The sequence below is a fragment of the Pinus tabuliformis genome, chromosome 3_2, assembly GCF_031772625.1.
Source record: "Pinus tabuliformis cultivar Carrire ecotype Pingquan chromosome 3_2, CPIR1, whole genome shotgun sequence".
Classification (NCBI taxonomy): Eukaryota; Viridiplantae; Streptophyta; class Pinopsida; order Pinales; family Pinaceae; genus Pinus; species Pinus tabuliformis.
Genome location: NC_142302.1, coordinates 1,196,815,858 through 1,196,838,850, shown reverse-complemented (window position 1 = coordinate 1,196,838,850; position 22,993 = coordinate 1,196,815,858). Strand labels below are relative to the sequence as shown.

The 22,993-nt window shown below is 38.0% G+C and overlaps 1 protein-coding gene across 2 annotated transcripts in view; it reads right to left on the bottom strand.

Annotated features, from left to right (window-relative positions):
- Positions 1 to 7,915: 7,915 nt before the first annotated feature.
- The window catches only part of LOC149185025 (leucine-rich repeat receptor protein kinase HPCA1-like), a 164,397-nt gene continuing 149,319 nt past the window's right edge, over positions 7,916 to 22,993 (bottom strand). Inside the window, exons 14-16 of one of the 2 annotated variants that reach the window (XM_089419036.1) lie at positions 10,532 to 10,757; positions 10,186 to 10,424; positions 7,916 to 8,796 (exon numbers count right to left, since the gene is read on the bottom strand). In XM_089419036.1, coding sequence (XP_089275162.1) covers positions 8,293 to 8,796; positions 10,186 to 10,424; positions 10,532 to 10,757 — 969 coding nt within the window. In that variant the 3' untranslated portion in view covers positions 7,916 to 8,292. The remainder of the gene's footprint in view (positions 8,797 to 10,185; positions 10,425 to 10,531; positions 10,758 to 22,993) is intronic. The other variant, XM_089419035.1, reaches the window with a different exon arrangement.

Sequence of the window (22,993 nt, the reverse complement as noted above, 5' to 3'; positions counted from 1 at the left end):
TCCTCCAACTTGATACAAAGTGTCAACCCTAAACCTAAGAGTAAAAACATCTTTAAAATTTCTTTTCGAAACACGTACCTTTCCATCGATGAATGCCACCTTGAATCCTTTGTCCTCCATGGCTAAATGGACACCGGGTTCTTTTAGAGATCAGGTACATATAATACTTCTTGCAAATGAATAGTGTTACCTTGATTCAATTGAAGGGTAACATTCCCTACTCCCTTCATGAGATAGGTGGCATTGTCTCCAAGGATGATCTCCAAGTTTGTCTCATTTTCTATTAGATTAGAGAGGGTTTCCTTGTATCAGGTGAAGTTCCTTGAGGCACCACTATCAATAATCCAATTTCCCAAAGTGTCCAGAGGAGAGGCAGTGGAGAGGGCCAATATAAGATAGTAATCTTTTTTCTTATTGTTAACAACACTGGATTATTCATACCTGGAGTTCCTTGATTTGTTGTAGGTTCAACCATTCCCTTGATGTCCCACATTCCTTTTTCCCTTTCCATTGGACCTGCCATTCCTTTGATCAATGTTGTTGAAGTTTCCCGTGGAATGATTATGATCATCATCATGCGATGTGTCCCTTCTATTTGGACACTCCCTTGCATAGTGGCTAAAATTATTGCAAATGAAACATATTCCCTTCCTTCCATTTTTGAATCATGGTCTTCCTTGAGTTTGCTTCTTTGAATTGAAATTGTTCTTCCTCTTGGCATGAATGGAGAAAGCAGTGGGGTTGCTTCTATTAGAAGACATTTCTTTCTCCACCATTCTTTTTTCTTCTTGAATGCATCTCGGCATCAATTCTTCAAACCCTGGAATTCGATCATTGTTGAGTATGGTGGCTCTAAATACATACCACTCAGGTGGGAGTCCTTGGAGGGTGGTGAGAGTAAGTTCCCTGTCAGGAATGACTTCTCCAATCGAGAGTAGATCATTCTTGATCTTAGTAATCCTCAAGAAATAGGATTTAATGTCCTCATCCTTTCCCTTCTTAATATCCTTCAACTTATTTTTGAGAAATAAAATTTGATTAGCATTACTAACCTTGAACATGTTAACCAACCTGTCATAGATCTCCTTGGAGGTCTTTAATTTGGAGATATAGGCCACAAAATGCTTGTCAATGGAATCCCTGATAATCTTCTTCGCTTTGAGTTCAACCCTATTGTACCTGGTCTTCGCAGCAGCCGATGCATTTGAAGGAGGCTCAGGGATTTTATCCTGCACATAATCCATCACTTCTTTTTCTTCCATGGTCAAATCAAGAGACATCTTCCATCCATGATAGTCAGATTTATCATGGAGCTTGTCTTCAGCCGGGAAGTAGGATGAGGAACCCATTGAACCTTTTTTCAATGTCCAACTGTATTCAGTGATTTCTCTTTCACTCTTTCTTGGGCTTTGTCTTCACCTCAGCTCCGATACCATGTTCATTTTAGGCAACAATGGTATGTTCTATGCTTCAGAGCAATTTTACTATTAGCCCAATATCAATTCAGATTAGCAATCATATCAACATGATAGTAAAATGAAGATATAACATAAACATAAACAGTAGAAGACAAGCCAAGACAAGATGACACAACATGTGGCACCAACAAGGGACAAACCCCAATGTGGGGAAACCATTGATTAATTCTTCTTATAGTCTTCAATAGTTCAGTAGAGAGAGAGATAGTACAATTTACAAATCTGATAATTTATAACAGTGGCAAAAGAGGCTAACGAGAAAAGTCAATGTTGGTCAACAGGGCAGATTTGAACCTCAACAAATTGGTCAACTTTAGTCAACTTCGTCCTCCAAAAAACAAGATGTATCAACCCTCAAAACAACCCAAAATCAACCCAGTCAAATATGATAAAATATCCAACCTGTAGTCAGCCCTAGTTGTAGTCAATGTTGGTCAAAGTCAACATTTAGCCTTGATTTCTGTGCGCATAAATGTGGCCTGCCTGTTCATGCAATATTCCCTGACATCTCTCAATGGGGAGTCTCTAGCCTCTATATAGGCCTCATACATACAATACCATGGGTCATTACCATGGTTCCCTCAATACCATCTATCTAATACCATGGGCCCATTACATTATTAGTTACTATTTGTGGTCCTTTACATGATATGGGTTAACCACCTTATTTATTACTGTGGTCCATCCCATTATTACATTATTCCCTTGGGTATGTCCTTTTGTACCCCATATTATCCCCCCTAGGTATACTACATTCCACCCCCCTTAACATGTTTTGCCCGAAACATGGGAAGAACACAAATAATAAGATCTACTCAAAAGAGTAGTCCACTGGTACCATGCACGTGCATCTAGCCATCCAAGAGAAAGGTGAACCCTCGATCTCGTTGGTGCCTCACTCGCTTGAGATGGAAGTTGACCTTGGCAGCTCTTCTATGTTGATGTGTAGTAGGTGGATCTTCGCTCCTCTCTATCTGTCATGCGGGGGTTGTTGTCCTTGTGGCTAATTCGTTGCCATCTTGATGGTTTTTTTCTTACGGGGTGATGTGGGTGGTGATATGTTGAAGTGTTAACCAACGATGTATCTGTCTTTAATTCACCACCTAATGGAGCCTGATTGGTAGCTGGTACATGTTGTGGCATCTTTTGTTATTTCTTATCTTCCAATATTACTTCAACCACTGTGTCCTCCTCTGATGTATCAGTACCTGTAACCTTTTCTGCTTCAACCTCTATTTTTGTTTGATTATCAACCATCAAAGGCTCATCATCTGATGTGTAAGTTTCATTAGAGTTTTGTGCTTCTGCCTCCATAGTCTCTGCTTGGGTATTAATGGAAATATCCTGCAATGTAATTTTCTTCTTTTTATACCAGAGCTTTAGGAATTTCTTCTGCACATTAATATTGACAGTACCCACAGATTCCATCTAAGGATATCCCAAAACAACATCCACGTTATCCATATCTGAAGTATAAAAGTCATAATGCAACACATACTTATCCATAGAAAGCTTCAAATCTTTATAAACTTGAACATCCTCATTATCAACCTGTATGTTTTCAATGTATTTTGCTGGAACTTCCAATTTTTTTGCCAAATTAACATTGATAAAATTATGCTTGGAACTAGGATTTATAGACACAACGATCTTCTCCTTCTGAATCAATCCATGAACCTACAATAAGGAGATACTAGCAGAAAATAACCCTTTAGGTTTCTTGGTTTCCTTCTTTCCTGTACCAATAAAATCTTTGCAGGTTGTGTGTCTGTCCATATGAGCTTAGTAAGAGGTCCCAAAAAATTAGATTTAGGGTTAAAACGGTCACAAATGGATTTTGTGAACATCTGCCAAGTAATTGTCCTTAGATAACATTTAGAATGCCCCTGCCACCATTTCTATGTTTCTTGGTTCAAGTAAAGGTTTCCCAAACTTAGTTTCGTTCCATCATCTACGATGCGCTCCAAAGAGAAATATTCTTCCATTAGTGCTACCCATATTTCTAGATTAGAGCCATCAAATTTGTATATCTTCCTCAAATTCTGATCTAGGCCCGCCATCACAAAAAAATCCTGAAAAAAATAGCTGATTTTAAATCAGCGATATCTCCCTCATCCGGACTCCGATTCGACTGATTTTTTTTTTGAAATTGGGTATCTTTTCACAAATAATCGATATTTGCAATTAGATTCTGCATATTTTGCACCAGAACATACAGATCTGCGCCACAAACTCGCTGCCCTAAAAACTGTTTGCAACAGCACTGATTTTTAAATCAGTGATATCTCTTTCATCCAGACTCTGATTCGACTGTTTTTTTTTTTGAAATTGGGTATTTTTTCACAAATAATTCATATCTGTAATTAGATTATGCATATTTTGCACCAGAACGTGCAGATCTGCTCTGCAAACTTGCCGCCCTGAAAAATGTCTGCCACCCAACTGATTTTTAAATTAGCAATATCTCCCTCATTCAGACTCCGATTCGGCCGATTTTTTTTCAAACTGAGTATTTTTTCACCGAAAACCCAGATCTGCAATTAGATTTTGTGGATTTTGCCTCAAATCATACAAATCTGATCTGCAAACTCGCCGCCACGAAAAATGTCTGCAACACCACTGATTTTTAAATCAACGATATCTCCTTCATCCGGACTCTGATTCGGCCGATTTTTTTTTGAACTTGGGTATTTTTTCATAAAGAATCCAGATCTGCAATTAGATTTTGCAGATTTCCCCCAAAATGTATAGATCTGATATGCAAACTCACCACCCCAGAAAATTCCTACAAAAAAAAAAAAAAATCTCCACTTTTTCCCAAGAAAGTGCTCTAATACCACTTGTTATAGCTCTGATACCAACTTTTATAGATCTAACCCAAAAATATATGATAATAGAAATAACCCAATAAATAACAAGATATGAATATAGAAAGGCTTCACTTTATTGATCAAACCCTTAAGGTAGGGCAACACCATACATTCACTCCTTAAGGAAGGAGAGCACTCCACAAGCCATATGTCTGTTCATACAATATTCCTTGACATCTCTCAATGGGGAGTCTCTATCCTCTATATAGGCCTCATACATACAATACCATGGGTCATTACCATGGGTCCCTCAATACCATCTATCTAATACCATGGGCCCATTACATTATTACTAACTACTTGTGGTTCCTTACATGATACAGGTTAACCACCTTATTTATTACTATGGCCCATCCCATTATTACATTATTCCCTTGGGTACCTCCCTTTGTACCCCATATTATCCCCCCTAGGTATACTACATATATAGTAATTCGTCCATATAATTATGAGACGATTTGAGCATCAAATGGATGTGTCTCCTTGAGTGTTCCAACATGAGTTATTTTCTTTGATTTAAGGCTGACTTGAAGAGGAGTATTAGTGCTTGTCATTGGAGGGCTACTTGACAACGCTATTGACTCAAATACATTTGACACATGCCCAAGAAGGGCTCTTCATACATGACATTGACTCTTTGACTTAAATGAAAAATCCTAAGGCTCTCAATGGGAGCCATCTAAAATAAAATCCCTTGCTCATGAAACCCATGAGGCAAGGCTTACAATAATAATTTTATTTTCTTCATTACATCATTTACAAAAATCACAATTACATGTCATTATGAAGACTGAACCTAGTTACATTTTACAACACCAACACCTTATTCATCAGAATCGCATATGCAGTCATGATGGACTCACATATCACTTGAGGTTCTTCACTAGCTTTCGCCATGAGTCGACTTTGTGAATGAGTTATAACCATAAGCCACCAACTCTCAACTCTGTTGCACTGCTTTTTTTACTAGCCCTGACTTAGTTCATCTTTGACCCGACTAAACTAGACTTCAAACAATTATGTTAACGCCCACTTTCACAAAACGAGCTCTGATACCAAATGTCATGGCCCCATGCTATGGGCGCTATGTGACACTGACGAGATTTCACTTTTAAGTTAAACTAGTTTCACCTGGACTATGCTTAACACTTCAACACTTAGTCAATTTTTCATTTAAGTTCACTTACTTCTTCAATTCATCCAATATGCAGCGGAAATAACACTTTTATTCATTTACTTCTTTCAATTATACAATTCTGTCATAACATAAACTTAATAGAAACATAAGCACGATATCGCAAACATAGTAGTGAAAAATAATATGCGACAAGAGGGGGAAACTCCTAAAATAGCTCTGCCCCTATACTTCTTTTATTACTTGCAATATAGTTTACAACAATAAATACAATATTACAATAGTGGGATAGTCGGCTGGCCTAGGCCAACAAACTCGTCCAACAAATTTACCAAGTCGTGTAGCACTGCCTTGCACCTATGACATGCCTAGAAACCCCAAGATTTTCACCTAAATTGAACACATCAGTAGTCTACCTAGTTGTGCAGGCTCGTTGGGCGAGCCTCACCTTGCCTTGTACTTTCCTTTTGTTGCGTTCCCTGTGTTGTCTGACCTGGCTTAGTGTTTCTGCAATGTCACAGACTCACCCTTGTGATCTGCTCCAGAATGTCTTTCTTCTTGGTTGAACTTGCTTTTTTGCTCCAACTCGTCGAGCTCCTCTCTTATTTATATGCTTCCTTGCCCGTGGGTTTTATGTGGGATTATGCCTCTTCATAATATCGAGCTGACCCTTCCTCTTGTATGGGTGCGCCCCTGAGCCGACCTGACTTGGGTCGTGCAGATTCCCATGAGGGTGATTCACCTTTGTACAGGCACACCTAAGGCGTAGACGCTCTACTGTTGTGTGCTCCATGCTATGTCACCCGTCGCACTACCTTATTGGTTACTCCATCCACTTTGCAACTCACCCGCTAGAGGCTTCTCCTCGATTAGGGCGGCCGTGCCCCTGACTGACCTCCTCATTCTGCCTTTTGTTATTTGGGTGGGCAAGGCCATCGTGGCATGCCTTCTATGTCACGCTCGATGCCCTCCCTTCATGCGGGTGCATGCCCCTCCAGCGTGTGCACGCTATCTTCTATTGTCGTTGTGTGGACCTAGGCACCCCTCCTCCATGTGGGCACAAACCGTTGTTCCAGTGCTCTCACGTCGTGTGTTCCAAGTCTTCGCTAAGTTGTTTCTCGTCACATGGGTGGGCACCCTACCTTGTGCGGTCTCCGCCTCATCGTACGATCTCCCCAACTTGGATCCATACTTTGGTTTTTCATCGCTCCAGGTGTTTGTGGGTCATTATGGGCACTCGTTGGTCTTGGTGCCAACTCGAGATCCTAAGAGACATGCACAAATGAGCTCCATAAATGTAGAATTGTGTTACATAAAAAATATAATATTTCTTTTTTTCAACGCGCATGTTAGAAAAGAAAATGTTGAACACATTTTTTTATTATTAAAAAATTTAAACATTCATTTTTATTTTAGAAAAAATTTGAACATTCTTTTTTAGTGTAAAAAAATTCATTAATAATTAAATTTTTTTTTTAAAATAATGAAAAAAATCTTAAAATTATTTTTTATTAATAAAAAATCTAAATATATATTTTTTATTATGGAAAAAATGAGCATTGAAAAACCTCATAAAACAATGACAAATAAAATACTTTATGGAAATTCTATTTACCTTTCAAATGGAAAAAAATAATATATTTCCATTTCAATATTGAAGATTAATATTTAATATTAATTTTCATTGAGATGGAAAATGACTTCTCTCTTTATCTTTCTAATAAAAAAATTTGATATAATTTTTATTTTAACATTAAAAATTAATTTTTAATATTAATTTTTATTGACATGGAAAATAATTTTTTTTTTTAAGAGACTAAAAAGCTTTTGATGGACAATGACAACTTTAATTTTGATCCTGCTCTCTATCTAAATTCAAATGACATGATAAGTTTTTCTACGATAACTTCTATTCTTATTATTGAGAATGAACAATACCTTAAGGATGAGACCAATACTCTTTCCAATTTTACATCCTTTAAAATAAACAACCTCCATCAACCTTTACATCCTTCTAAATAAAAAACATTATTTCCCTTTCTAAATAAATAACTTCATTCAACTCTTACGCCTTTCTGAATAAACAACCTCACTTTCACAATACATGAATAAACAACCTCACTTACACAATACATGAATAAACAACCTCACTTTCACAATACATAACAAATAAAATTTAACAGTAGCACTTGCACTTTCCCGGATTAATGAAACGACTTTGTTTAAGAAGTATCCATCAACCTTCGCAAAACGATGATCTTTCAACTTGACAACTCATTTTTACATTCGCTATTATCACAACCTACTTTGACACAACCAAAGAAAACTTTCAATACTGCACGCTCCAAAAGACAGGAATGACTTTGAAAATTGAATATGTTTGTTTGAGAACATTTGATAAGATGATGCTCTTCTCCATCTAGCTTAAACCATTCATTAAAAAATTTACAATCCAGCTTGTAAACTAAAATCATTCACACATCTTTAACCTTTACAAGAAATAAATTCTGCTCAGAATGTTTTGGAAGACACAAAAGTCCTGTGAAATAAAATGGCGCTTAAAATGTTTTGGAACACAAAAAAAAAATGCTGTCAAAGCGGTTGGTAGTGAACAGCCTGATAGAGTCAATTGCATAGTGATATCATTAGGCTAAATCTACAAATACTTATGCCTGAAATTTGCTTGCTTCTCTTCAAACTTCGAAGATGGATGCATGAAAACCAAAGTGACACACCCAAATAAATGGGTTCTGGAAAGTACATGTCCCATAGTTTGCTTAACAGACATACTGTATCTATGGCGATAACATCACTTGGGCTCTATGGAGGGGGCCCCAGCAAATCCGCCACTGTAATCAAAGGGAGGGGAAGAAGTTACAGCCTCATCAGGATAATTGTAAGGATGGTAAGATTTCCGCAGAAAAGCTGTTGGAGAATCATGCTCTGTCTCTGTTCTTATGTCGTCTGGTCCTCCCACAGATTCTGCTATCAACTCCAGCTCCTTTACCACATCGCTCATTTTAGGACGATTCACAGCCGAATCCTCAACGCAGCGCAGCGATATTTTTACGAAGCTTTCGAAAACTGTATTAGAAATTGGAGAATCTCTGAGAAAGGGATCGAGTATTTGGCGTCGAACTGCATTTATTCCACCAGTATTCATTGCAGTCTTCATCTCTTGAACCAGATATTTCCCTCGTTCAACTAGAGGCAGCCGAGATGAAAGGATTTCCATTAACATCACGCCAAAACTGTATACGTCGCTCTTCTGGGTCAGCTGCTGCGACATGTAATATTCCGGATCCAGGTATCCCTGCCCAAGCCAATATTGTTTCAGAGTGCATTCTCATTACAGAGTTTACAGTTTGAGACTAGTTACATCTAGAGAAGTTAGCTGCATTTTAGGGTTGTTCCGTAAAGATATGATGATGATGATGATGTTCCGTAAAGATATTAATTAAAGTTACAGTTGTTTTTTAAGGTAAATCGGTAATATAATTTATAGTGTGATTGTAATTTCTGGCTGTAAAAATGGTTCAGCATTTTGAAAAATTTGGAGGAACTGGATTTTTGCAAATTAAACAATTTAAAATTATGATATTTAAAAATCTATACTAGATTTTGAATAAAATTGACCAGAAAAAATATTGGAAAAAAGGTCATTAGGTTTATTAGTTAATCTTAACTTATAAACAATCATCTATTTATTATACATTTTGGAGGTTTTTTCCAAGATAATTTCTAGTTTAATTTGCCTGAGCAAGATGTGTCCAAATCACAAGTTTAATTTGTTAACTTTTCACAATTAAGCCGTCTCATAATTTTCCAAAGTGTTGAGTTCAAATATACAATAAAAAAAAATTAACTTTAAACCATAAAAATAAAAGTTTCACCCAAAAAATTTACCCCAAATTTCACAAACATATAAACCTATAAAATAAAAAAAAATGTCTGATTAAACTAGAAATTAACAATTTAATTTAAAAATAAAAAGTAATTTAATTTTTAGATAATAATCATTTAATTTTAAAATAAAAATAATTTAATTTTAAAATAATGTTTGGTTAGAGATTAAATTATAACATGAAATGTTTTGTTCGGTAGATGAGAAATCCACCTTTGCCCAGTGGTATAGAGATACTTTATGTGGAAAATAAGGAGTTGATTTAACCGTTAAAAGTTAAAACAATACATATTTTATTTTTAAATTTGAAGGGACATATTTTAATATATTTATGTACGTTTCTAAGTTTTTTTTTACAGTTTATTTTAGTGTTGGAATTAGTATAGATTAATCTCATATATAGATTTAATATGAGTTTATAAGGATTTAATTTTTCATAAATAATTGTATTTATGAGTTGATATCATTTAAATATTTTGTATAAATATTTTTTTATTTATTATTTATTTATTTTGGTTGATATAAGTAAAAATTCAATTTTGATAAATACACACCATACAACAGTAGAATGAGCTTTTCAGTTAAAAAATTAACATATGTTTATGATAAAATTAAATTTATTTTGATTATTAATTTTAAATATTTCTAAATAAAATAAATATAAATGGGTTAAAAAAATTAACCACTCTGTCTTCTGATTTCAAAATATTCCAAAAACCATTTGAGATAAAAATAGCTCTGCTAGTACTTTAGAGCTGAAAACATGGATGAATAATTTGGAAGAGTGCTGAAACTCACCATAGTTCCTTTGACCTGAGTCGATACGTGAGCTCCACTCCCTGTGTCTACACTAAGTTTGGAAATTCCGAAATCTGCTACCTTGGCAATCATATTCTCGTCGAGCAAGATGTTGGACGACTTCACGTCTCTGTGTATTATGGGTGGATCTGCATGGTCGTGAAGATATGCCAATCCCCTCGCTGCCCCTAATGCGATATTCATCCTCCCCCACAAATCAAGAGGAATTCCAGTTTTACCTGTTAATTGAAACGAAGAAGCAATTTTTTTTTTTGGGTCAATTTCTCCGCTGGACTAATCAGCAACAGAAAGTAAAAAGGAGGACGAAACGGGAGCAGAAAATTACCAGACAAATTATCTCTAAGCGATCCGTTTGGCATGTACTCATACACAAGCATTTGCTCGTAGCCTTCTCCGAAACAAAATCCAATGAGTCTCACCAGATTCTTATGATGAACCCGAGACAGCATTTCTAATTCTGTCTTAAATTCCACACCGCATTGGTCAAACTCTTTCTTCGCCCTTTTCACAGCCACCATCTGTCCGTCATCAGGCAATATCCCTTTGTACACCTGCGAGTCCATATGAAAGTGACATGAATTCAGTGAGTGATCAGATATTCAGGATAACATTTCAAAAATATCATTCACTTACACAGGATAGTTTGATTTTTCTAGATTTTTTAAAAAATTTTATTGGGTGGTTTTTTAACTTAAACAGGGTTGTTATAATCGGCAGATTGGATCTCTTAGTTTTCACAGATTTCATATTATTTCGATCACAATTGAGTTGTTCTAATTGTCTCTGAAACCAGTGTTAATTTTAATAAAAGAAAAGTAAGCTATTTCTTCCTCTATAAAATATTGGATCTCTTAGTTTTCACAGAATTCACATTACTTTGATCACAATTGAGCTGCCCCAGTTGCCCCTGAAACTGGTCTTAATTTTAATAAAAGAAAAGTAAGTTTTTTTCTTTTTTTTTTTTAAGAACTTTGCATCTCTTAGCTTTCACAGATTTCACATTACTTCTATCACAATTGAGCTACCCCACCTGCACCTTAAACCAATCTTAATTTTAATACAAGAAAATTAAGTTATTTTTTCCTCTAGGAGTGTCACAACCCAAAAATTTGACCTTAAATCTCTTAGTTTTCACAGATTTCACTTTACTTAAATTACAATTGAAATACTCTAATTACCCAAAATTAGTAACCAATCAACATAATTTTAATAAAAAAAAAATTAAATTAGAGTTTATCAGCACAACTGAGTTAGCTCTGGCTGGTGAACGCTTATTAGGTATATTTCACTTGTTAGTCTTCCCGCAGTGTTAATATGTTAGGTATTCCCTTGTTAGTCCTCCAATAGTGTTAATATGTCGGAATGGTTACCCTTGTGGAAGCCGTTCGAAGTTGCCACTGCTGAGCTATTTCTACAATGACCTCTACATAGGCGTAACTTCTTGTGCATTGTGACGGTAGTTAGGGTGGGTGCTATACACTAGACTGTGCGGGTGGTGCACTAACTGGAAACAGAGCCTCAGTTTTATATTGAAGGGCATAGCACTTGAAGAGTAATGTAACCTCAATTCTTTAATTAACAGTTTTGGAGGGGCTAATCACGTACTTTTTGATATATTTTTCCAATGGATCTCTTTGGCAGTAGATCTTTTCTATGTCCATGATCAGTACTACTTTGGATGCCAAATAGTAGTCATGGGTTTTCGACCATGAGACATCTTTAGATCCAAATGGTTTCTATGGCTTAGAGCAAGTTTGAGGTGTGGAATAGTAATGAGTGGAATTATTGTTTTATTTTCAGTTTTTTGAGTGGTAGAGGCACTAGCTAATGATGGTAGGAGGAGCAAATCATAACTACTACAGTTGTAAAAATAAAGAACTCATACAAAATACCTCCACAATAAAGCTATACTATTTTAGTTGAAATTGATTGAGAATACAAGAATAAATAGGCACAAATTTTATGGAGAGATCTTGAGGATTTTAGAATGTTAATAATAGTAACACTAATTTTAGCTTTTACATACATGTTTAACTATTTCCTAAATTTAGACCCTACATGGGAACTACATGGACATTGTGTGAAGATCGCAAGTAATTAACACTTTCCAATAGTCACCCTTAATTATAATTGCTACTACTTATCTCTGCTTACAACATTTGAAATCAATTCAAAAACTTGTTTTACTTTGCCATGCTAGTGCAACTTGTCCTCGACTCTATTCCATACATCTATACTATACAAGCTCATGCAGGAGCATGACTCTCAAGTTTTTAAAATTTTGATATAAGACCCAAGAATCTTGACATTTACCAAGGGAATGGGTACTCTAATCTTGTAAATATTTAAATTATTTAATTAAATTCTAGAGAATGGATAGGATTAGTTGGGTGAGAAATAAGCTTGTCACGCATTGAGAGATAATAGGGATAGATCTTAGAAAGAAATTATGATCAAATTGAAAAGATATAAGATCTATAGTAATTTGGTTATTGTTCTATGTTTTAATTAGTAATTGATTTTTGTAAGCCTACTTGCATTAGTAACATATTTCAAAACCTTAAAGTGTCTGTAAAATTTTTTTCAACCAAATTATAAACTCATGTTAATAATAACTTCGTATAATTTAACTACCTTCACTTAATTAACCATTTCTAATCTAAACTTAATTTCAACCCTTAGAAAAACTTAGCAAGTTGACCCATTTTTGGGTGCATTGTTGCACATATGTTGTTATTGATGTCAACTGTAGTGTCATTGATGTCAAAGTTCACTAGCATGGGAGATTCTTGAATGTGTGTTGTCATTATGAATAACATGTTGTCAAAGTTGTAGTTTGAATATCATATCTTTGAAGACATTTCTTCTCTAGCTCCCTAGTTCAAATGAGAATGAAAGTTGTATGGTTGAACAGTTTGTTCTAAGACCTTTCCAACGATACATGGCACTTCTCTTAACTCCACAAAAACCAGGAGGAAAATGAAGTTGAAGTGAAAAAGTTAAATCAAGGTTCCAACTAATCAAAGTTCTATCTTATAGCCAAATTTGGGTCATCCGAGGATGCATTGAGGCATCCAGGCATCTAGTCCCTTTGTCGTGCATCACGTTGGATTAATAACTAGATACTGGATAGATCAAGATAAGCTGTTTGCATCTAGGAATCTAGGCCTCTACGAGTGCACTAGGAAAACACTTAAGAAAGTGACTAGATCTGAATTTCCATGCCTTAGCAAGAAAGTGGACCCCAGGTGACTTGGTGATACAGATGACATGGTAGGTGGTAGAGGACATTGACGTGGTAGCTGAAGATGATGACACGTGGCACTCATTTTTGATATTTTTAGGTGGTCAATTAAATAGGTGACAGGTGACACGTGATAGGTACTTGGACACATGACAATAGTAGAGAATGAAACGTGGAAATGTGCTGATTTTCCAGATGACTTGTTAATGACATGGAAGGGATGACGTGACGAGAAAAAACATTTGGAAAGTTTTAATTGATTCTCAACTTTTCAATGTGGTAGCTCCTAAAGTCTTAGGATTTGTTCCAAGGACTAGTTTGGAAAAAAATTTCTTTGTATTTAAATTTTCCCAAGTAGGGACCGTACTGGGTCATCTAGGCATCTGATGTTCCAAGGGTGCTGGTAGCATGCACATGATCTTGAAACCCGGATCCAGATTCAATTGTAGAGGAAGACTGGTCAATTTTCTAGTTGTCATGGTTTCATATAGAAATGATTGAATTGTATCTAGTCCCCAATTCATCTAGGCCTCAAGAAGGTGTGTAACTTAAGGAAGACCCATATTCATGGACATCAAAAGCTCATAATTTAAGATTATGGTCCTTTCAAGAATTCCCTACACTTGTTCATATGGCATAATGTTGAAGCCCCTAGAGCTGGAGTAAAATGTAGTCTGGGAAGTCAAATGATTTGGGTATCTAGTAACTTGTCATATACATGTGGACTCGGGCCTAGATTTATTGGAATGTATGTTTAACTAGGGTCATATTGTGTGGTTTCATGGAATTAAAGTTAAGCACCTAAGGATCCAAGGAGCCATTAAAATAAGTCGTATCAGGGTCCTCCAAATTAAATTTCTAGTTGAGAAATAAAATAAATATTCCAAGTTTTCTAGATCATCCTCCATGGTGTGTCAACTCTGTTAAGATTTTGTTGTGCTAATGCAATATAAATAAGCTAGAGAAGTTTGGAACTTGTGTGAATTTTGGTCTATCAGTATTTTAGTAGTTTTTTTTATACGCAATCATCTATAGTGGTTTTGCTTTGTGAAGAGTGAAATAATTCTATGGAAGACATGTTAAGGTGTTCAATCTGGGTGCAGTTAATAATGTGAAGTTTAAGTTATTTTTCAGAACCATTATTGGTACAATTGTGGTGTTTATGTTGTCTAAAAAGTGAGAAGGAATAGAGAAGCCGAATGAATATTTGCGTGATGAAGAATGAAAGAAGTTTGATAATGAAATCTATTGAAGACAAGGTCTAAAACAACAAATTGATACTATATGTAGAATTGAAAGATACAAAATGGGAAGTGATTAACAGAACAAGAGGAGAATCATACAAGAATTGTGATAAAAAAAAATAAAAAATCTAAAGATATAAAGAAGGTATCTAACAAGCATTTTAGGTTGGTGCCATCATTTCATGGGACTTATTTCTACTTCTAGTTGGTGCCAATAAAGCATTTTTGGTTGGTGCTGGCATAGCTTAGGGGACTGGTGTCTCCTTCTAGTTGGTGCTAATAAAGCTTTTTGGATTGGTGCTTACATTTCTTAAGGGGCTAATGTCTCTTGGTTTGTTCTAGTAAAACAATTCAAAGGGTTGGTGCCAGTAAATCAATGTAACAATAGGTTGGTGCCTACAAAGCATTCAATAATAAAATCATTTTCATATATATATATATATATATATATATATATATATATATATATATATATATATATATATATATATATATAGATATATATATATATATATATATATATATATATATATATATAGTGTATTTTTATGTTGTTGATGAGATTGATATTATATATGTTTTGAATCATTTTAATTGGTTAAGAGTGGCCATTATAGTGATTCACCTTCCCGTCTTAGTATAATCATATTTCCAACATGTATCATTGAATGGTGCTATCTCCACGAGATTGGACACAACTTTCTTGTTATATTCTAGTGGTCTCCATCCATGAGACTCTCCCTATTTCATATGAAATTTAGTTGAAACGAATTGAAAAACACAATTTCTTCACATTGTGACTTAGGAAACCCTTGAGGTTCTTTCTTGCTAATTTCCTTTGTGAAAACTCTCTCTCTAAGGTAATATAATTATTGGCTCTTTATAATGGCAATTTAGACCTCTCAATGGTGACTCATAGTAGCAACTAGGGATGGCAGGCTTTACCAAACAAGGAAGCTATAGTTTTGAGAGATTGCTGTAGTTATCCTTGCTCCAACAAAAGGTGTATCCTTTTTGTAGACATAAACAATCGTGAACAACAGATGATAACAATTTTGGCCTATAACCTTGCTATGATATGTTCAATTCTTCTGGCTCACTCCAATTGTGGGAGGAGTAAATTGATTATAACAACTATGACTTTGGAAATCAAGATTAACACAAATAACTTAGATACAATACTCTACAATAGAGATGTGGTTCAATACTTTGAATTGTTTGAAAATAGAAGAATAAATAGACACAAAATTTCATACAAAGATCTTAGAATGCTAATAATAGCCACACTAGTTTTATTTTACATGCATACCTAACTCTATTCTAAATTTAAACTTTACATACAACACATACAAACTACATGAAAACTATGTGAAAATATAGAATAATTAACAAATTCCAACAATTTAATGGTTCCATTGTTTATCAATGTAAATCTTCGCAAAGATGGCAATCGAGTGGGAAATTGATATTTTCCTATTGTAAAAGGTGAAAGTTGTTGTAGTGGCTCCAACACCCTTTAAAATTTTGTCCTGCATCCAATTTGGGAGCCTTCTTTGGGATTTTCCTTGATGTTTGCAAAAACTTGGGCTCATCCCATGAGGTTTTGTTGAGTCTTTTCACCCTCCTCGCTTGACCATTCACCGGACATATTTTAGTATGTTGGTCACCTTGTCATGCTTGCAGTCATGTTCTAGCTATGTTCATAATATGTCTTCATGTGTACAGGTTGTATTCACTATGTAAGCATCTGTTATACTGACACACGAAGTTGTATGCAATGTCACACAAGTGTCGTCACGGTCGTTCAATGATCCATCTCAAGTGTCACACTTGTTGCTCGCACCCGTTGGTTAGTCACACTTAGCATGTTGTATTATTAGTTGAAGGTGCCTTGTCGTCGAGTTGTGTTGAGATTGTGTTCACAAGATCATGCATGCACAAGTTCACTTGCTCACACACTTAGTCATTTTGCTGATACTTTTTCAACCAGATCATCCTCCAACAATCGGACCTCCACTAAGCTACACTACGTAGTGTCAGCCCTCAGTGATCATGTACTGCTACCTAGAATTGTGCAGAGCACGAGGCTACCTTCCAAGCAGTTTGCACTGCGCAATACTGGAATCAACTCGACTAACTATCACCCAGAACATCGCAAAAGTTGCTCAAGAAGGCATTTCAATTTGCGTTGCCCGCAAGAAAATATATCAAGATTCCCACTGGTCAACCAAAGAGTTTGACCGGGCAGTGACCCGAGCTTCACTCCTCCAAAAATTTGCATAGAAGCTGCGAGCATGCCTGCCTCTGCTAACTGAATAAATTGTGTAGACATGAAGGACATACACCTGCTACCTGTCACTGCACTGTCCTAGGATTTTGAGCAGTTCTGTGAGCTAGTCACCCTGTGAGCCAACCTAATACTCATCCTGAAAACTGTACAATTTTCTTGGGCTATCCTCCAGCTTCCGAACACCCCACTCACCCCAAAAACTGTGCAAAGATCTCTTGTAGGCAAGTCTCCCATTTCTGAGAAATTTTGGCTAGCAAGCTCTCGCAGCCCGCTGCTAGCCTCACCGAAGAATCTGCACAATTTTCACTACAAGTGTCCCCCCTACTGCCCGCACTACCTCCCTGGAAACTTTGCACAGCTTTTCCCTACAGCCGAGCCAGATCTCGAATATGGTCACTCTTGTTCCAGATTCTCATCTCAGCCTCCCACTGATCTCTATGCAATTTTCCTTGACAGTTCCATGGAGCCCGCATCCCGACCTGAAATGTGCTCTATGTAGTTTCAGAGCCTTGTCCTCCCTCTCGATTACCTGCTACCGAAAGTGAAAGATGATACATCATGGTAGACTAGGAGATTTCTGGATTTGATGTCGTCTCACCATGAGTGATTGCAGATATAGGTACATGGATGAGACAAGCCACGACGACGAACATGATGACCAAGGAGGGCATGTTAGGAGACTTGTTCATGAACGAATGAACACATGAAGCATGCCAAGTACCAGCGAAGGGGATACATGCACGTGCAACATGAAGTGAACACCAAGACCATCGAAGACTCCACATACTTTTCCATGCGAGGGTGAAGCTATGATACACCAACATCACACTCATCACTCAGCAACACTGCAACTCGACATGGACACCACCATCAACATGAATGTACTAGCACTGTCATGTCGTCATGTCATGAGTCATCTCGGCCAAATCAATATTGTGGGCAATACTATTGTAGTCAATGTAATGCAATCTAGAAGTCCAAGAGACCCACATGTAAAGTTGAGGAGTCATGTAAGTCAAACAGTCATGAGGGAAGTCGAGCAGTCACAAGGGTCAGTTTCACCCTTGGCTATATATACCCCTCATTTGTACATGCAACGAGATTTTTTCACCTTGGCTCCTCCCACATAGCCTTGAGAGTCTATAGTCTTTTCTTTGATGAGCGAGCTGTGGCTCCAATGCCCCGCTATCGGGATTAGTGATGTATGGTGTACCGATGTGTCTTGGAACTTTAGTTTAATTCAGAAGCCTGATAACAGGCCAACAAGTTTTCACACATGTATTTTATTCGTTTTTAAGACTATTCTTTGGATGCTTGTAATGAATGTCACTTTAACCTGTATTAAGATAGTTAAACTATTTCGATTGTTCTAGTACATATTATTTTGGAAATGTGTTGTATCTGTTGAGATTGCAACAAGATGATGGAGCTTAGTGAAAAGAGTCGCCTTCACTAAGTGGGCCCGCAGGCTATTTTTGGCGCAAGTCTATTTTTAGACTATGTCTATTTTTAGACATATGGATCATGTCTATGTTTATGGATGATTGATCAAGTTGGGAAAAATAGATGGACTTCTATTTTTGATGAAAGTGTGAGTGATCATAGTGTGAGTGATCAAGTCTATTTTTAGACTGGCTGTCAAAAATAGAAAAGTCAAATATTATTATCTCACAATAATATTTGGACTATAAACTTAATCTTATTCTCTTGGAGCACTTCAGTTTGAGCTATGGAAGTGGCACATGCAGCTGTCAGAAGGAAATTCGTTTTTCTTATGAGTCAGTTGAGTTGTTGCATGCATGACTTCAGTTAGAACTCAAGTGAGTTGAGTTTAGTGGACTGGAGGTACAGTTGATGGAGTTGTGTTCAGTTTAACTTAGTTAAACTGGTTGTAGTTAGTCTAACTGCAGATAGACTAATGATGAGTTGTTAAACTAATTATTAACTCATAATACAACTAAAGAATACATCAGTTAACTCAGTTGCATGTGAGTGCATGTTCAGTTCAACAGGGACAGGTGGTAGAGAATCAGATTGCTATCAGTTGTGACTATAGTTGTGCATCAGATCTTGCACAATCAAGGGATTGAGTATGCCAATGAGTTTTCTCACGTATTTGGCCCGCATTTTAGCCTTTGCTCACGTCCAACAAAGTGTGAGTGACTATTTTGCAGGTGAAAATCGAGTTCAGGAAGCCATTCTCATCAGTTCTTGAGCAGGTATTGAGCAGTGGAGGCAGGCAAGCAGTGGAAGAGATTTGGAGATCAGATCTGAGCTGTATTGTGTGTAACAGAGGTGGAGATACTTGTGAGAAGTATTATGCTGTGTAATGTTACATGACTCAATCATTAATATACAGATAGTGTGGGGTTTTTAGCGAGATGCCTTCCCCGTGATACATACTGTGTTAATGTGTGAATGCTCTTGATGTTTTATTGTTATTGATGCTGCTATATTCTTGATCAACATAGAGGAGATTATGTATTATACATGTTCCGCTTATAATTGTATGATCAGGATAATCTCTGTGAATATGTGTTAAATTATTCAAAATTTCTACATGGTATCAGAGCTAGATGAATTGTAGAAAAAAATTTCTACATGGTATCGGAGCAGCTTGATTTGTAGAAGAGATTTTTACAGGATATCATGCGAGGGTTGATCGGAAGCAGTTGAGTTTGGAGCTGGTGGAAAATCGAATTTGCAGCAGTGTTGTTGAAATGTCTTTCAACGGATTGCAAATGTTATTCCAAAGCAAGAGCGACCTGGCGCTCAAGGATAAACTCAGTAACAATAAAGGTGAGAATGGATCTTCATCAAAGGTATCTGATGAAGAGAATTGTGCTTTGGTTGCCAAAGCAAAGAAGGGGAAGAACGAGAAAGCTTCTCAGTCTAGTGCGAACGACAAGAAGCAGGATATGTCCAAGGTGAAGTGTTTTCACTGTCACCAGCATGGACACTATGCCACAAATTGTCCGCAGAAGAAGAAGAACAAGCAAGCTGCTGGATCTGCAGGGGGAGAGGCTTTAGCTTCTCAGTTTGAGCTTGATTTTTCGTTGATCGCATGCTTGGTTTCAAGTGTGATGGGATCAGTGTGGTTCCTGGACAGTGGTGCGTCTTTTCACATGACGGGAGATAGAGATTTGTTCTCTGATCTGGAGGACAAAGATCTTGGAGTGCACATCGAGATGGGCGATGATGGTAGATACAGTGCGACCGGTATCGGTACCATTTCCTTTGAGAGGGAGTCTGGTAAACCCTTTGTATTGAAGGAAGTCATGCATGTTCCAGGATTGAAGAAGAATCTCATCTCAGTGGCGATGTTAGAAGACAAGGGGTATGATGTTGTTTTCAGCGAGGGAAAGGCCTTCCTGCGCAGCAAGACAACTGGTGAGACCCGGAAGATAGGGGTTCGAGTGAGGAACCTTTATCAGTTGCATGTAGATGGATGCGCAGCAATGGCAGGCAAGGCAGAAGGATTGGTGAGCCGGGATGATGGCGAGTTGTGGCACAGGAGATTGGGTCACCTTCACCATGGAGCCTTGAAGATACTGCAGCAGATCACTACAGGGCTTCCTAAAGGCACACTTGCGCAGTCAGATCAATGCAAGGGGTGTACTTTGGGGAAGTTTGTGAAAGCCACCTTTCACGAGAAGGATAGTCGCGCCACGACGATCCTTGAGAGAATTCACACAGACGTGTGTGGACCTTTCTCAGTTGCTTCGACAGCAAAACATAGGTATTATGTGATTTTTGTTGATGATTTCTCTCGTAAGTGCTGGATCTTCTTCATGCAGAAGAAGAGCGAGACATATTCAAAGTTCTGTGAATTCAAAGCACTGGTCGAGAAGGAGTCGGGGAAGAAGGTGAAGGCTCTTAGGAGCGATAATGGTGGTGAATACATCTCGGACGAGTTCAAGGATTTCTGCAAGGCAGAAGGGATTCGTAGAGAGCTCATAGCTCCCCATAACCCACAGCAGAACGGGGTAGCTGAGCGGAAGAACAGAACGATTGTGGGTGCTGCACGGGCAATGTTGCATGATCAGGGCCTACCCCTTCACTTGTGGGCGGAAGCATGCAATACAGCAGTTTATGTGCAGAACCGTTGTCCTCATAGGATACTTGGCATGAGTACACCCGAGGAGGCTTATTCTGGTAAGAAGCCTGATCTTTCTCATTTGAGGATTTTTGGTGCTAACGTTTACATGCATGTGACGAAGGATGCCAGAAAGAAGTTGGAGCCGACTGCAGAGGTTGGGATATTTGTGGGGTACACTGATACGCCCCACAACTATCGTGTGTATTTGCCAGACAGTGGTAAAACTGTTGTGCGACGGGATATAAAATTTCAGGAGGAGAAAGCCATGAAGTGTTCGCTTGAGAGGGAGCTACACTTGCATGCAGATGAGGAGCTATTAGTTCCTAAGGATGAGCTTCAGGACGTGGATCAGCCACAGGACGAGGTTCATGGAGTGGAAGAGACCACTCATGCAGCGCCAACCATCAGAGGGCGAAAGCGCTTGACAGAAGCTGAGCGACTGGCTCAAGATGCAGAGAAAGTTGTAGGACCACCTACAGCCCAACGCAGGCAGAGAGAGTCACCTGATCGGTACACTGGATACATGGCTCTTATGAGCAAGTGTGTTGTGACTGAGCCATCCTCTTTCGAGGAAGCTATGGAGGATCTCGCATGGGTAGACGCCATGGTGGAAGAGTATGATTCTATTGTCAGAAACAGTGCATGGGAGATTGTTCCTAGACCGGAAGGGAAATCAGTGGTGGGTTCGAGATGGATCTACAAAGTTAAGCAGGCAGCTGACGGGAGTGTGGAGAAGTACAAGGCAAGATTTGTTGCCCGAGGCTTTTCACAGATTGAGGGGATCGATTATGAGGAGACCTTTGCACCTGTTGCAAGGTATTCTTCCATACGGACGATTCTTGCTCTCTCAGCGCAGATGGGATGGCACATTCATCAGATGGATGTGAAGACTGCGTTCCTCAACGGAGTCATTGAGGAGGAGGTGTACATTGAGCAACCCGAAGGCTTTGAAGTCTTCAGCAGCGAGTCGCATGTGTGCAGGCTCAAGAGAGCGTTGTATGGGTTGAAGCAAGCACCACGTGCTTGGTGCACATGGATAGACAACTATTTCACAGGACTTGGATTCTCCAAGAGCAAGGCGGATCCGAACCTATACCAGATTGTGGTGGAGGGTAAGTTGCTTATCATTGTACTGTATGTTGATGACTTGATTCTAATGGGTGATGAGCTGTTGATACTGTCATGCAAGAAGGATCTTGCTACAGAGTTTGAGATGAAGGATTTGGGCCTCCTTCACTATTTCCTAGGATTGGAAATATGGCAGCGCAGTGGTGGACTGTTTGTTTCTCAGGGCAAGTATGCTCGGGAGATACTGGAGAAGTTCAACATGCATGGCTGCAAGCCTGTTGATACTCCTCTTCCTGGAGGTTGGAGGAAGGAGGATGCCACTTCGGGAGAAGAAGTGGATGCCATTGTTTATCGACAGTTGGTGGGGTCGCTGATGTATTTGGTCAATACACGACCTGATATATGCTATGCAGTTAACTAGCTTTCACAAGCTATGGTTAAGCCTACCAAGCTCTTCTGGAAGGCGGGCAAGCATGTATTGAGCCACTTGAGAGGCACATCGGGATATGGATCTTGGTACAGACAGGATGATGAGGTGAAGCTATGTGGCTTCACGGATGCAGATTGGGCAGGGAGCCCAACGAACAGAAAGAGCACATCAGGAGGGGTCTTCAGTATCAGATCGACAGTAGTTTCTTGGTACAGCAGGAAGCAGAGATCTGTGTGGATGAGGATGATCTTGGTCGGGTTTTTCAGGTCCAAGCATATCAGGTACCATCATATCAGAGATTGTGTGCAGCGGAGGATCATGTTACTTTCGTACATTCCAACGGAGGATCAGGATGCTGATATTCTGACGAAGGCTCTCACTAGGAGCAAATTCGAGTACCACCGAGGTAGGA